Consider the following 14,256-nt stretch of genomic DNA (forward strand, 5'->3'; position numbering starts at 1 on the left):
CGGGAGTCCCGGGCCGGGGTCTCGGTCCCCTCGCCTAAGCGACCACCGGGTCCCGTCCTGCCGGCCTCGCAGCGCGACTCGGGGACAGCTGCCTTCCCTGTTCCCACGATCTCGCCGCCAGCGCGGGAGCGGCCAAGGATGCAGAAAGTACCTTAGCAAGAGCGCGTCGGGAGCGTTTGACTGTTTGTTTGTTTTTGACTACATGTCCCAGCATCCCGCGGCCGGGGCGCAGTCCGGTGCTCCCGCTAGGCTGCTTACTCTGCAAAGCAGACGGTCCGGCAGGGGTAACTCGTGGGCCCTCCGCTCGCATCTTAGGGGTGAAGCACCAGGACCGGCCGCTTTGCCGTGCGATTGAATTAGCAGGCTCCTTGTCCTGATGAGGGCGAGATCCTGGACGCCCATCACAATGCCGTAGCTTAGATTTGGCTGGGGTCCTCTTGAAGCCCACCCCTCGCCCCCACCCCAGCCACTGACACACAGCCGCCAGGTGACACTTGGGTCAACAGTGGGGGATACACTAAATTCCTGGATCAGCGCCGTGGAGGTCAACACAGGGGCTGAAAGGCTCTGGATTCTGGTTGAGCTGGAAGGAAAGCAGCTGGGACTCGCAGCAAAAAAGGTAACCCACATGCCCTCCTCTGCAGGGTTCCTCGGCCAGCTGCACACACCCTCATTCACTGGTTCGGGGCACCCCTGGGCTCTTGGTTTTCCATGCGCCAGGCCTAAAATTGCAATAGTCTTGCTCAAGGAAGAAAGGAAGCCTTGCAATGCCTTCCGATAAATGTTCAACTGCTTTATTATTTATTTGCACCCTTAAAAACAAGTCACAGTATTGAGAGGTGGGAGGCAACACATGGAAAAATGGTTAACCTCAGAGATACCAAAAGCATTTCATCCATTAAGCCATTTCCCCCCAGGTCTGACTCTGCCCTGACCCTGTCCTCCTTCCCTTGAGACACTCCCTCCTGTCTAGTGTTGCATGTGCTGATCCCCCCCTCTTCGTTCTAGACTCCTTCCCCTTGTATACCTCCCCTCCCCTCCCCCCTTGCTTTTATGCTTCTTGAGTTTGGGCCAAAAGTGCCCAGGGGCTGGACTGACCAACATCGATCTATCGGGACCCCTCCGTTAAAGGATCTCCCAGAGACCTCAAAAGCAAACTTTTATCTGACAGTTCGAAGTCGCCAGCCTGAAGAAGGGGAAGATTTTTTCTCCGAGGAAAGTAATATAGGGCATCGTTGCAATCAGCTCCCTGGAAGGGGAATGGAAGAATTCCAGGCACCCTCCCTCGTAGTCCAGATAAACGCGGATCTTGAAGGTGCCTGCTTTGTGCTGGAGCAGAGCGGAGTCCTCGGGCTGAAGCACCCAGATTCCCTGGTCAAAGCCAACTATCACTTCTCCCGTCCTCTGCACAGATTCCTTCGCAACCCCCAGAGCCCAGCCTTCTCCCTCTGAGGTCAGCTCGACTTCCCAGCAATGCCTCCCCGAGGAAAACCCCTCACACCCGAGCACACAAGGGGTGGTGTCGAAACCTAGAGGACTGCAAACCGGGGTGCAAGATGAGGAATCGTACGTCACCATCTTTCTGCTTGCAGACACGATCAGCCGGGAATGGGCCGTGAAGGGGTCCAGGGTTATGTTCTCTTTGGGAAACCAAGAGAAAGTCCATGTTAGAAAACGGCTTAGAAAAGATGGAGGTCCTTCAGCCTCCCTTTTTTGCTTGGTGGGAATGGAGGCTCAAGGGGTCACACAGCAGGAAATCGGGAAGGAACCGGTCACTGCCAGCCCTTGGCAATATGCCGGCGGACTGTCAGGGAATCGGACCTGAGTGCAAACCTAAAAACATGCTTGCCCCCTGTCAGTATAAAGTTCCTTCAATCCAATCCAAGAGCTGGATTCTATTTCAGAGAAGAAGGGTCTTTTGTGGGGCAAAAGATCTGCAAATTTTAGCATAAAGCTTTCACTGCTGGCAACCAAGTCTCAGCAGAGGCACACTGAATTTTTAGAACAGGCAAGAAAGCCCTACAAAATCTGGGAACCCTCCGGATTATGGTGCCCTGGGAGGTGAGCGGAGCTGGGAGCTTCGAAAAGCCAGATTTGGCTTCAGGTCTTCCAATCCCCGTCACTACCATCACCATCTACAGCCAGTCACGAAAGGGCCTAGTCCTTCTGCTCAACATCTGGCTTGTGTCCTGCTTCAGAAAGATGGGTTGCCACCTGAAATCTCAGCCCTTGAATCAAATAATTAACTAAGCCCTCTTGTTCTCCTTACTCCTCCAGTCCTTCTCATCTTTCCAGCCTGGATGTTTACCTCTTTCTGTCTTTATCTTCAGTGGCAAGGCATCTGGAGAAAGAGGAGAAAATTGAAAGCTAGAGTTTGAAAGACAAGAGGAACCTCTGGAACGTCCATCCAAGCATATTTACACATCAGTGTCCCTCTGGTCCCAGGGTGAAATTATGCATGATGGAGTAACAGGAGAGCGAATTCCCCAAAAGCTGGAAGCACACAATTGCCACAAAGCAGCTTTCCCTGTAGGTTGCAAATTACCCTGATTTGTTTTCTGATTGGCCTTTGAGAGGTAAACACAGGTGTCATTTGCAGCCTGATTTCTTACACATCGAGGATCACAAGTCTGGAACACCAATGCAATTTCATATATCTGATGACACATTCGCTAGCGTATAATTTGACTCACAAAACTCCCAGTCCCTGTTCAAACCATAGGCAGCTCTACTGAAGGAGCTGGAGGGGAACAGAGAACAGGATACAACCTCCTGGACCCAAAGGCAGAACGGGGGATGATTTTTATGCACGAGCTTGATTAATAGCCTTCCTTTGCTCCAGTGAGTTCAAAGTGGTGTATGCAGAGCTCAGTTTCATGCTGTTTTATCCACACCAGCTCGTCTTGTGCTCAGTCCATACCTCCCTGCACCCAGAAGCTGCAGCTGAGTGAGGGAACACCTCTTTGCTTTCTGGATTTTCTTCCCCCAACACCTCACAGGGAGAATGCCCGCGTGCGCCTCCCTTCCCTGATATTTCTCAAGTGCTGCTCCTGCTTCCGCCCATTCTATGAACACCTCTTTCAGAATTTGGAAAGGTGCAGACAGACAGTGATGCAAACGAAGCCTGTTTCCCCACATACTTCACAGGGAGCGAGCACTGGGATTTGGGCCAAGAGCACAATTCGCTTTTAGTCTCCGGTCCCAGGCTGTTGGCTACCGGAAGCAGAGTGCTGACGGCCAGCCTTGCATACAACTCACGGGGTTAAGCCCTTTTGAGTCTCACTGCATCGGAACCTGCAAACGATATTTTTGAACTAACAAAACCCCAGAGTTCTAGTGAGGTTTGTGCAGTTATAGTCCCAAACAGTAACTTCTCCAAACTCTGCATTGCAGCTTTCGTTCCTTAGTTCCTTCCTTGAGCTTTCCTCCCATAAAACGGCATGTGTTACTTTCCTGCCTGGCAGGGCTGCTTGGCCCCACAGCACTGGGATAAAGCTGAATGCATAAACACCTATCTTTTGGCCAGCCCTATCCAAGGCCTCACCTCGGCATCTTTTCAGGGTGTTTTGAATGGACAGATTCCCAAGAGCCAGCTCCCACATTTTCTCCTTCAAGGCAGGAGGAGCACATTCCGGGGTGTTCAGCGATTCTTCCCTGCACCTGGAGACACAAGGCAACATGTGTCAACATCCATCAAGAGCCAAAAAAAGAAAAGAAAACAAAAAAGAAAAGAAAAGAAAAGAGAGAAGATTCTCTTCTAATGGTTCGAGTTCTGATGTAGGAAGCTGCTTCCTACCAAGTTAAACTCTCAGTCCATCTAGCCCAGCATTGCCAGCTCTGACCGGCAGCCTCGGCTCTCCAGGGTTCCTGCCAGGATTCCTTCCTAGCCTTATCTGGAGGTTCCAGGAACTGAACCTAGGACCATCTGTATGGAAAGCAGAAGCCCCATCAATGCACCACGAGTCTTTTTTTTTCTTCAACATAGGAGGAATAATCCCAGAACTGCTTCACCTATAGATGGAGTAACACCTGCACTTTCCTGTATGGATTTCAGGGTGACATGAAAGCTCTGTGCAGACTAGGATGGATGCTCTCATAAAAGAAATAGGGTCTGGAATGCACCTGATCTCCTCCAGCTTCAAAGCTGGTCCTGGCTGGTGTTTGGGCAGGAGCCCACCAAGGAAAGACTAAAATCTCTAGATACAACCCTGCAGCACCACGCTCAAATATTGGGACATAGACAGCAACGGTGAGAGAAAGCAGAGGTCCCTTATGCTCCCAGCACCCCCTGGGCATATACAAAAGGGACAACAGTGGGTACCATCATGAGCTTCCTGAATCAGACTTAGGCTCAGCTTAGCCATCCCTTGTGACCAGGGGATAACACTACCCTACCTTACAAGGTTATAACAGCCATTTCATTATAAAGTGTACGCCTCACTTATCCACTAGGTTCCTGTCAATCAGGGGATGCAGCCCTGCAACCCTTAAAAATGTGGGGAAGAGTTCGCCATCAACCAAGAATGCAGCCTGCATCTCGCATATATAAGTTGGCTCAATATGAAACAACCTGATAATCTTTCATTGGTGAACGGCAATTTATATTTCAGTGACCTCATACAATAAGGGAGATATCTTGGGAGCAGGGGAGGGGTATGGCTTACTTGTTCATAATCTCTTTGATGCCCTGGAAGGAAAGAAGAGAGGGAAAGATGTTACTCTCAGGAAACATTTAGAGGGGGGGGTGCCTGTGTGTGTGTGTTTCCAGCCCAATCTACTTAGCAAAAGATTAAGGACAGTTTGCAAGAGGCTCAGAAATTCCACTCACCTGGGCAAAGCAAGCAGGTGGCTAGGCTGGCCAGCCAGCTTTTTCCCCCTCCCCATTTTCATTAAGGTTGCCTTTCAACAGCTGTCCAGAAGAAGGCACCAAATCCGAGAGATATATTGGACATAATGTGCAGGGAGAGTTTGCTAGTTCTGAAGCTGCTCATGTTCTACTCTATTTGGCCCAGAGACGGCTGGGCGGTGACTCCCATTGGGGATGCTAGGTAAGGCTGACGGGAGTGGCCGTCCACCAACATCTGTTGGCCAGTGTAGCTCAGTTTTGGTCTCTTCCATCCAAAGAGAGAAGGAAGGAGGGAGGGCATAGATTATCTTTGGGCTTGGACCTGCAACCGTCATAGCAACCCGAACGCACTTCAGCTCGGATGCTCTGTGGCACACGTAAACAGACCGGTTCGGCCCTCTCACCTGAAGAAATTGACAAGCTGGCTGATCACACTTTTTCTCCAGCTCGTGGATGTACTTTTTCATACTGCTGTGCTTCCTAAGGAGGTTGGAAAATTCGCTTTCGATCTCCCTCTCAATCGCCTTGGCCAGAATCATTTGCTCCATTTGCACCACCCTCACCACGTCATATAGTTCCTTGTAGTCCACGCTGATTGTCTGGGCCAAGTTATCTACAAGTTTCTTGAAACACACACAGACACGGCTTAGGAAAGGCAAACAAATGGTCGGAGAGAAAAGAACGGCGTGATAGAAGCCGGCATCAGGAATGGAAACAGATGGGAGGAAGAACACTTTTCTGAGCAAGGTCCAAATTGAACTTTAAGGGGGAGAGAGAGGAAGGGACCAGGATTTCTGGGAGTTGCTGTCCAAGAATATTTGGGGACCCAAGGTTGGGAACCACCGGGATTGCTTGTGTGACGGAGGTGGAGTGCCACACACACACTGTACTAAGTTAACTACTGCCAGCTTCTCCATAGCTGGAATGAAAGGATGGGGGCTTCTGGGTAAGGCTGCAACACACACACATACATACAACCTTTTATTTTTGAGCTAGATGTTTAATCAGGTTGGGCCCAAGAAATAAAGAAATAGACATATTGATCCATTATTTGGTAAACACTGATGCTAAATAAGGTGTGGATTAAACATGCATCTTAAATTTGGGACAGGAATTCTTTGGAAAAAAGGAACCAGAATCAGGTATTGTGGTACAAATGGCGAGAGCGCTGGATCTGAAGACAGGAAGGCTAGCTCCAAAAGGCCACTCAGTACCAGCCTTTATGGGGCAGCCCTGGTCAAGGCAGCCCTCATAGAGCTGAAGATGAGCAAGGGAGAAAGGGCTATAGAGCAACCAGCCGTGATAAGCAGCTGAAAGCTTCAGTATAACCCAAAGACACTCTTAACAGGTTGTTCTTTAGACTCTGGCTGAATTAAATCTGGGATGTCCATACATATGTACATTTGCCCTTGTGTACATATGACTGAGAGAGGTGTGCATATCTCTCTGAAGTGTACATTCCAGCAGCATTTTGTTGTCTGTAGACAATCCCTCTGACAAAACAGGCCTCCCGCTCAACACATGCCAGGACTGAGTGAGAAAAACATACCACAAGGTTGCGCTTTTCTTCCCGCATATCAGAAAAACTTTCACGTATGTTCTCTCGGAGTAGCTTCAGAACATCTATGAACACTTTGATTTCATACTGGAAGAAAGAGGAAATGATGAATGAGGAAAGGAATCATTGCAATGTGGGGAAGTGCTCCGTGTTGATATTTGGAGGGCCAACTTCGTAGAGATCCCTTCCAACTGTATGGCTGGAAGGACTTCCAAAGGTCCTAGTTCTCACCCCCTGCTAATGGAGGAACCCTATCCCTAAAGCATTCATCTCAGCTTTGTGAGGGCTTAGGGTGGTCTCCCAAAAAAGCTGTTGCCAGGACGGGGGGGGGGAATCCCATTTGGGGGAACCTTAGCCTCGGTTCCTGCATCTTTAACTTCAGCTTTCACACGAGGACATTTTCCAGTATATTAAACTGCTGCTCAAGGCAGAGTAGCCCAGACTGGCTGAGAGTCGCAGTCCAAGAACATGGGTGTTACCCGAAGTTGGGAAGCACTGGGTCAGAGTGTTGGGCTGAGACTCAGGAAAGATAGGTTCAAGCCCCAGCAGACACACGAAACTCAGAGGCTGAGGTTGGGTTACTCCTCCTTTCTCAGTCTGCCCTACCTCACAGGGTTATTGTGAGAAAAAGGAGTGGTGGGGGAAGCAAGCATGCTCAAGAGAAGAAAAGCAGAATATAAATGCAAAACAATAATGAGTTTCAACAGCAGATGGCTATCCAACAACTATATCCACCACTATTGCTCCAAGACCAGTCAATTGTGAGCCACAGTAGGCCATTGGGTGGCTTCTAAAGACACAGAAGCCAGCCAAGATGGTTTTGCCTGGTCATGTGGCAACCCAACCTCTCCCAAGAGCAGGGCTGCTAAAAAGCCAGCGTCCTTTTCCCCAACACCATTGCTCTCTTCTAATCTGTCTCCCGCGAGGAGAGACCTGAAAACATTCAACCCAAAGCTGGGAGCAAGACCTCCATACCTTGTATTCTTCAGCAGCATCTTCTACCGAAGCGACAATGTGGTTGCAGTGCACTCTAGACTTCTCACATTTGGAGCATAAGAGAACGTAGTCATCTTTGCAGAAAAGCTTGGTGGGCTCCTGGTGAACCTCACACCGGTTCCGGCGGCTTGCGGGCACCCCACCTTGTTGCTGGATCTGCTTAATGATCCACGCGATATTCCCCAACTGCCTGTTGGGCCTAAGGGTTACTTCCACGAAGATCTGCTTGCACTGCGGGCAAAAGACGTTTCTTAGAGATCCACGCCAGTATCGTACAATGCAAGCATTGCAATAATTGTGGCCACAGGTTAAAGTCACCGGCTCATTAAACAGCTCAACGCAGAGGGAACACATGGATGCATCTGGAAGAAACTCCGATACCTGCAGATGGTCCATTTTGCCACCACACAAACAGAGGCCATCCGGAAGAGCCTTTGAGCATCCTTCTTATAGCTTTCCTCTTTAGGGCAGTGGAAACACACTGGGAGAGAGCAAGACTCCCTCTCTCAGCCAATGAGCTCCGATCAATTACTCTGATCACCTCCACCAACTTCTGATTCACTCAATGTGGGGAGAATGGCTCTCCAGGGTTGTTAGCTGATGAGCCTTTTCATCAGGCTCTGCATTTTCACTGGCTCCCATTTAATTGCAGATTTCTGAACACTGGTGGGGCTGCTGTTTCAAAAGCCAAGCTTTATGTGGTTCTGTTTTTAAAATTTCCCCCAGCACTCAAAACATCTGTATCCTTACAGCGATAAATAGATAGATATTTCAATCATATTGCTCTTTAAGGGACCACATGTTTTGGCATTTTTTTGTTTTGTTTCTTTCGATTTTGAATGGGAAATATATATGGATCTGTGTAAACAGTGTGCACAGTGCATGCTGATGACAAAAACTCAGCAGAATTGGGCCCGGCTATAGCTTCATCATCTTCATTTCTCCAGGATTGAAACTTTGCCCTCCTGGACGTGGGTGTTTACAAACCGCTCTGCAGCCGGCACCTTTGTTATTGGGTCGGTTGCTGATCCTTTAAGGGCACCCGTGTAGCAGCTGAAGCCTCTTGGCATGGGGAGAAGGGCTAAAAAGCAGTCCAGCTGCATCGGTTTCAGAGGCCAGGCCGCTGTTAAAAGGCACAGGAATGGGTGGAAGACAAGAGGGTGGAAAATGGAACTTTTTGATATGGATAGATTCTGCCATACAACCCGAAAGATTGTAATGCTGCTGCTGAGAGATGTTACTCCAGCGGAGAGCTGCAATGAGCAGCTTGGGGTGGCTGAGGCTTAACTGCCTAGTTACTTAAGCTTGAGTCACATGAGATTCATGGAGGAATGAACAGAAAAGAGGATGCAGAAGCCATCTCGATTCTGTTGGGAGTTTTATTTACAGCCTCATCTGCTTCCGGCGGTTTGTGCAACTTGGGGGGAACTTGTCTGGGCTGGACTAATTATCTACTCTATTCTTTCCAGCCTTTGAATTCAAAGAGAGGCCTGCCTCTCTGCTGAGTGTTCTTTCTCCCCTCTGTGTCATAGGATTGTAGTTGGTTGTTTGCTGTTGATCTGTTCGGTTGATTGCTAAGTGTTGTATGAGTGCAGTAAAAAGAAAGCAGCGTATGCAAATCTGTAACTTCAGGTAACTGTAAGTAAAGAAACATTTTTTCTTTCTGCTACAAATATCTCGGAATGACTTGTAATGTTCATCTTTCTAGCAGTAAATCCAAATGGTGGGTGCACAACCTTCCAGAAGCAAATTTCCATAGTCTCTAAATACTGGAGCTTTGAGTCAAAGCCCTGGTTTGCTTGGCCCCAGTTGCAGCCACGGTCTGCTCTACACCTTAATTATTTTGTTTGCCTTCTGTGTCCTTCCTAAGAGGATCTGGAGAATGATAGGCAGAAGGAAAAAGGACGAGTCTTCTGCTCCAAACATCTATTGTCCTAGCCTGTAATTTTCCTAACAAGGAGGCATTCTTGTCACTCCTTGACTATTAAAAAAAGAGTCTACTCGGTCTTTCCGGCTCCATTAATCCAGAGAAGGAACAGTCCCTGTGAAAAGACCAAAAAAGGGAGTAAAAATTAGAGACCACTGTGAAGGAAATTATAAGAAGAATAAGGATGAAAACATTGTGCATCTAAATGTAAGGAAAGAAGACACAGAAGGAAGCAAAACATGGGCAGTGAGGGGAAAAATTATTGACAATATGTCCAAATGTGGAAAATAGCAATTGTGAGCAGTTAGAAATGAAATTGAAGGAGCAAAGAAATATACAGTATGAATGTGAATACAAAAATAGAAGCTGTGTGGGGAAAAAAACAGTTCACAGCAGTGACTAAACTGAAGAAAGGGAACAGTTAGGAATTTATAAGGAAAAAAAGCAAAAAGGAAAAATAATTTATTTACAAAGCATTGGAAAGTGCATATATTTTACCCCCCCCCCCCCTTGAGCGGCAATAAAATACTGTAAATGAAAGAAGCTGAAAGGGAGCAGAAAAAGATGTGTTTGTTAGTTTTCAAATGCTTTCAATTATCAAAAAGGTGTACCAAAAAAAAGTGTGTATATGCTTGAGATGTGATGTAGAGTGTTTGTAAAACATGTATTATCCATGCAACAAGTTAAAAAAACAACACTCCAATAAATTAATAAATAGCTTTTTTATTGTTGCAGCTTCCAGAGTTGCTGGCTTTGGATTTCTGGCAGTCAGGATAATGGGAGCTGGAGTCCAACCAGATGTGGAGGGCCACAGGATGCCACCTCTGTGGCAAGGCATGCTTTTGTTTTAACTGACATTGACAAACAGTTATTTGTGGCATTTATGTCATATATACATATAGTAAACTCAAGCGGACGTAATTGGCGCCCCTACAGCTTTTGCTCACAACACCCCTGCAATGTAGGTCAGGCTGAGATGTTAACAAGGTTGATAATGAAAACAATGATCCTGTCGGGAGGATGGGTAGCAAAATATGACACGGTGTTTTGTGACACCTTAAAATATCAACACATTTTGTTTCACACAACAGTTTGAGGAAGGACCTCATGTAAAAAAAAATTAAATAAATGTGAAGAAATGGGCTAAAGTCTGCAAAAGCTGATGAAAAATGGGCTGTTCTTTAAGGTCCACTAGGTATTTATGGCGCCAGGCTTTTCCTTTTAGTTTTTTTTTTTTTAATTCATGGGCAGGTCGTATTTTAATTTTAATTTGTACTCCCACTCCCTTTTACTTCATTTGTTAGTGTCTGTGTCGCGAGCAAAAATAAAAAAGTGGTGTCTCTTTGCATTTCTTTTTTATTGTCTTTTTTCTTTCTTCTCTTCGCATTTTCTTTCTCTTTTTCAGTTTCTTTTTTTCTTCTCTTTGCATTTTCTTTCTCTTTTTTTTGTGGTGGCTGTAATGACAAGGGACAAAGCCGAACCGTTAGAAAGCCAGAAGCTTTAAGTTGCATTTTATTTCCCACGTGCGGGCGGTTCCAGCAGAAGCTGGCATTAAAAAAAGGGGTAAAAAAAACACAAGATACGCCATTAATTAGTTGCCCCGCAGTAATAATGAGGGGCAAGAGGGCGTGATAACCTTCGTTTTGTAGTGTATTCAATTCCCACTGACGGTTCGTCCTTCAGAGCCATGAAAGAAAGAAAAAAACCCCAAAGCCAGCCGATCTGAACAAGAATCACGAGGACAACAACACGAACTAAGTAAACAAATATAATGGCATTTATTTATTTATTTATTTATTTATTTATTTATTTATTTATTTATTTATTTATTTATTGTGACAACGGAGCCCCCTCACGCTGAGGGGGAAAAAGTCAGTTCATGCTAGGAAGAATCGCGGCGACAAAAAAAAAAATAAACCCCACAATAAAATGCTCTTTATTTATTTATTTATTGGTTCGTTCGTTTGTTTGTTTGTTTAGGACTGGTTTCCCCCCCCCCGTCCCCGCCACGCTGAGGGGAAAACTCCGGCAATCCTCGAAAGAATCCCGGCGGCAGGAAACCCAATGAAATGCTTCTGTTCGGTTGATTGATGGATTGATGGGTTCGTGGGTTGGTGGATGGCAGGGTGGCGCCTTCCTCTTCTTCCCCTCAAGCGGAGGGAGGGCGGCCCGTCTGAGGCGAGCAGCCCCCCTTTTGTCCGCCGTGAGGAGGCGGAGGGAGGGAGGGAGGGAGGGAAAGGGACGAGCCTCGTCCCCGCCCTTTTCCCACCAGGGGAGGGGGACGCGCGCGCTCGCTCGCATGGGCGGGGATGCGCGCGCGCGTGTGTCCCCTGTCTCCCCCGGCGCCTGCGCACTGGGTCGCCTGCTCGCCTGCCTGAGGGGACGGTCGGTGGCTCGGCCCGCCCGCCCGCCGCTGTTCCTCTTCTTGCTGCGGCTTCTTCTTCTTCTTCTTCTTCGTCCTCCCGTTTCTCCTCCTCTCGGTGGAGCGTCGATGGCGGGCGGGCAAGGGGGAGGCCCCGCGGCCGGGGGTGGCGGCGGCGGTGGTGGTGGCGGCGGCGGGGGTCCCGGGCCTGGGCCGGGCGGGGGTCCCGGCGCCGCCTCAGGCGCGGCGGAGGCGCCCCTGCTCCTCCTTCACCCGCCGCCGCCTCCTCCGCCTCCTCCGCCACCTCCTCCTCCGCCGCCACCGCCGCCGCCCTCCACCTCCTCGGCCGAGGTGGGCCCGGGCTTCTTCGGCCTGGGCCTGCCGGCTCACCTCGCCCTCTCGTACCCGGGGCCCGGGCCCGTCTGGGGGGCCTTCGCCTTCTCCGGAGGGGCCTCGGCGGGGGCCGGCGGAGGCGGAGGGGCCTCTTCGTGCCCCTCGGCGGGCGGCGGCGGCGGCGGGTCTTCCTCCTCGTCGTCGTCGTCCACCTCTTCGCCTCACGCCGGGCGCAGCCTGGAGAAGACCCTGGAGGAGGCCGGCAGCTCCGGGATCCTCTGCCTCAGCGGCAGGAAGCTCCGCGAATTCCCCGCCGCCGGAGCCGGAGCCGCCGCCCTCACGGCCGCCTACGACCTCAGCGACACCACCCAGGCCGGTGAGGGGAAGCCACGGGACGGGAAGGGGCGCGAGGGAGGAGGAGGAAGAGGAAGATGATGATGGGGAGGACAGTCAGGCGGCGGTGGGGGGAGGGGGTGGAGCGGGGGCTACTCACCCGGGAAAGCCTCCAAAGCGGGCCGGGCGGGGTGTCCCGTGGCCCGCAAGGGAGCTCTCGGACTACAGGCCCTATCATCCACACCACCACCCCCGCAGAGCGTGTCTCTGGGCGTGTCGTGCTTGTTTGTGGGCCGGTGGTCCTTCGGATGTGTGGGGGGGCGGTGGAGGCGCGCGCTGCCAACCTAAGATTGGGGCCCTTGCCCGTGAATGGCTGGACCGGGTGGCTCTCTCCAACTTCCCACTATGTGTGTGGGAGTGTGATGGGAGTTGTAGTCCTCTCAGGGATAGCTCCTTTGAACAGTTTTTCTCTGAATGTTCCCCTTCCCCGTGGGTCAGACTGCATGACCTCTCTCTCTCTCTCTCTCTCTCTCTCTCTCTCTCTCTCACTCACACACACACACACACACACACACACACACACACACACACACACACACATTACCTGCACGCACAAAGAGAGAGAGAGAGAATACAGAGAAGGTGTTCAGATCCTTTGGGGTGACAGCTCCTGGGAGTGATAGCTGACCAGGAGCTGCCCATTGGCCCCCACTCAAGGTGGGAGGAATGACACTGTGCCCCTGACCCATGTCTGCAGTGGCTGGGAAGGGGGACGGGATCTTGACCGGGTTCCTTTCCCCTCCTGGGAACTGGCTAGATAGTGATGGGAGTTGTAGTCCACCCACTTGGACTGCTCCCAGTTGGGGGAGAGGATTCTGACAGCCTTCTCCCTGGCCAGGAGCCTGTCAGATGCATTGGGTGGCAAAACTCTCCTCCTCACCCATTGCAGGAAGAGATGGGAGTTATATTTCCCAGGCTACCTAGAGCGTTGCAGACCAGGGGTAGGGGCTGATGTTGGAGAAGCAGAGACCTCCAAAAAGTGGGGAGGCTCTCTTGCAAAGGGGAGAGACATGACCCAGTGTCTGTGGGTCTTGGGGTGGGCTGGGAAAGGAGGAGGTTGCAGAAATAGGGGCGGCAAAGGTGAAGAGGTTGCTTTGGTTTGACTCCTCAAGGCCTCTGGTGGAACTAATTGAGCTAACAAGGGCTGTGGAATCAGAGAAGGCCTTACAAGATATTTTAAAAGGAGGCCTGTGCACATAAGCAGGTGCATGAGGAAGCAAAAGGGCACTGCATTGTACAAACAAAAGGTGCCGTGGGGTGCATCTCCTGTGCATCGGTGCTTGGAAGAATTAAAACCTATGACAAAGAGACTGTGTAAAGCTTGCATCAGTTGCGGATGTTAAGTTAACTGGTTTGCCCAGGCCTGCTTACCTTGGGAGGCAGAGGAGGCCTGGCATTGTTGCAGAGCTGATGCCGAAGGGGAGAACAAGGGAGGTGCAGGAAGGAGAATGAGAATATGCTGAAGCAAGGTCAATTCATGAGAGCGTCTTGCCATAGAGCGGATGATAGGCGGAGTGCCTATCAAAAAACTGTATTGAAAGGGGCATGTGCTGCAGTGGGTTTGTGGCGGGGGGGGGTGGTGGAGAAGGGGAAATCTGGCTTCTTAGCAGAGGAAGGATTGGTTTGTAGTGTAAGAGAGGAATTGGGAAGAAGGTCTTTGTGATGATGCTTAGGGAGGAGGTGGTGTTCTGTGCCTGTCTGGGTGAATGAATGGCTGCGTTGCTGTTCTTTTGTATTGGGAGGCGTGAGGAAGGCGGTGGGGGAATCTCGTGACAAAAAGGTAGCTCTGTGGGGATCAAGATAGGGCGGTTGTATGTTCACGAGCGTAAGTGGGGTTGGCA

The 14,256-nt window shown here is 50.0% G+C and overlaps 3 protein-coding genes across 6 annotated transcripts in view; 1 reads left to right on the forward strand and 2 right to left on the reverse strand.

Annotated features, from left to right (window-relative positions):
- Positions 1-560: 560 nt before the first annotated feature.
- Positions 561-4,664, reverse strand: LOC144583032 (E3 ubiquitin-protein ligase TRIM15-like). The gene is made up of 3 exons (XM_020795804.3): positions 3,545-4,664; positions 2,309-2,341; positions 561-1,640 (listed from the first exon to the last, which is right to left on the reverse strand). The coding sequence occupies exons 1-3, from the start codon at positions 3,678-3,680 to the stop codon at positions 1,147-1,149; spliced, it is 663 nt and encodes a 220-aa protein (XP_020651463.3). The 5' UTR covers positions 3,681-4,664; the 3' UTR covers positions 561-1,146.
- On the reverse strand, positions 4,661-11,483 carry LOC110080134 (zinc finger protein RFP). The gene is made up of 5 exons (XM_072981314.2): positions 7,782-11,483; positions 7,380-7,631; positions 6,396-6,491; positions 5,251-5,469; positions 4,661-4,687 (listed from the first exon to the last, which is right to left on the reverse strand). Exons 1-5 carry the CDS (start codon positions 7,794-7,796, stop codon positions 4,661-4,663), a joined length of 609 nt encoding a protein of 202 aa, XP_072837415.2. The 5' UTR covers positions 7,797-11,483.
- A 138-nt stretch (positions 11,484-11,621) lies between these two features.
- LRCH2 (leucine rich repeats and calponin homology domain containing 2) overlaps positions 11,622-14,256 on the forward strand; it is a 39,485-nt gene continuing 36,850 nt past the window's right edge. For 2 of the 4 annotated variants that reach the window (XM_020795838.3, XM_072981312.2), the window contains exon 1: positions 11,624-12,398. In XM_020795838.3, coding sequence (XP_020651497.3) covers positions 11,627-12,398 — 772 coding nt within the window. In that variant the 5' untranslated portion in view covers positions 11,624-11,626. Of the gene's footprint in view, positions 12,399-14,256 lie in introns of all 4 variants that reach the window. The other 2 variants (XM_072981310.2, XM_072981309.2) reach the window with 2 other exon arrangements.

The sequence above is a fragment of the Pogona vitticeps genome, chromosome 11 (genome assembly GCF_051106095.1).
Source record: "Pogona vitticeps strain Pit_001003342236 chromosome 11, PviZW2.1, whole genome shotgun sequence".
Taxonomy (NCBI): domain Eukaryota; kingdom Metazoa; phylum Chordata; class Lepidosauria; order Squamata; family Agamidae; genus Pogona; species Pogona vitticeps.

Coding starts and splice junctions, on each gene's coding strand:
- LOC144583032 (XM_020795804.3), bottom strand. CDS start 3,680: ATGTTGCCTTGTGTCTCCAGGTGCAGGGAAGAATCGCTGAACACCCCG. Junction 2,342..3,544: donor CACCCTGAAAAGATGCCGAG/GTGAGGCCTTGG, acceptor CTCTTTCTCCAG/ATGCCTTGCCACTGAAGATA. Junction 1,641..2,308: donor GAAGATAAAGACAGAAAGAG/GTAAACATCCAG, acceptor GGTTTCCCAAAG/AGAACATAACCCTGGACCCC.
- LOC110080134 (XM_072981314.2), bottom strand. Junction 6,492..7,379: donor ATGCTGCTGAAGAATACAAG/GTATGGAGGTCT, acceptor TCTTTCTTCCAG/TATGAAATCAAAGTGTTCAT. Junction 5,470..6,395: donor AAGAAAAGCGCAACCTTGTG/GTATGTTTTTCT, acceptor GTGTGTTTCAAG/AAACTTGTAGATAACTTGGC.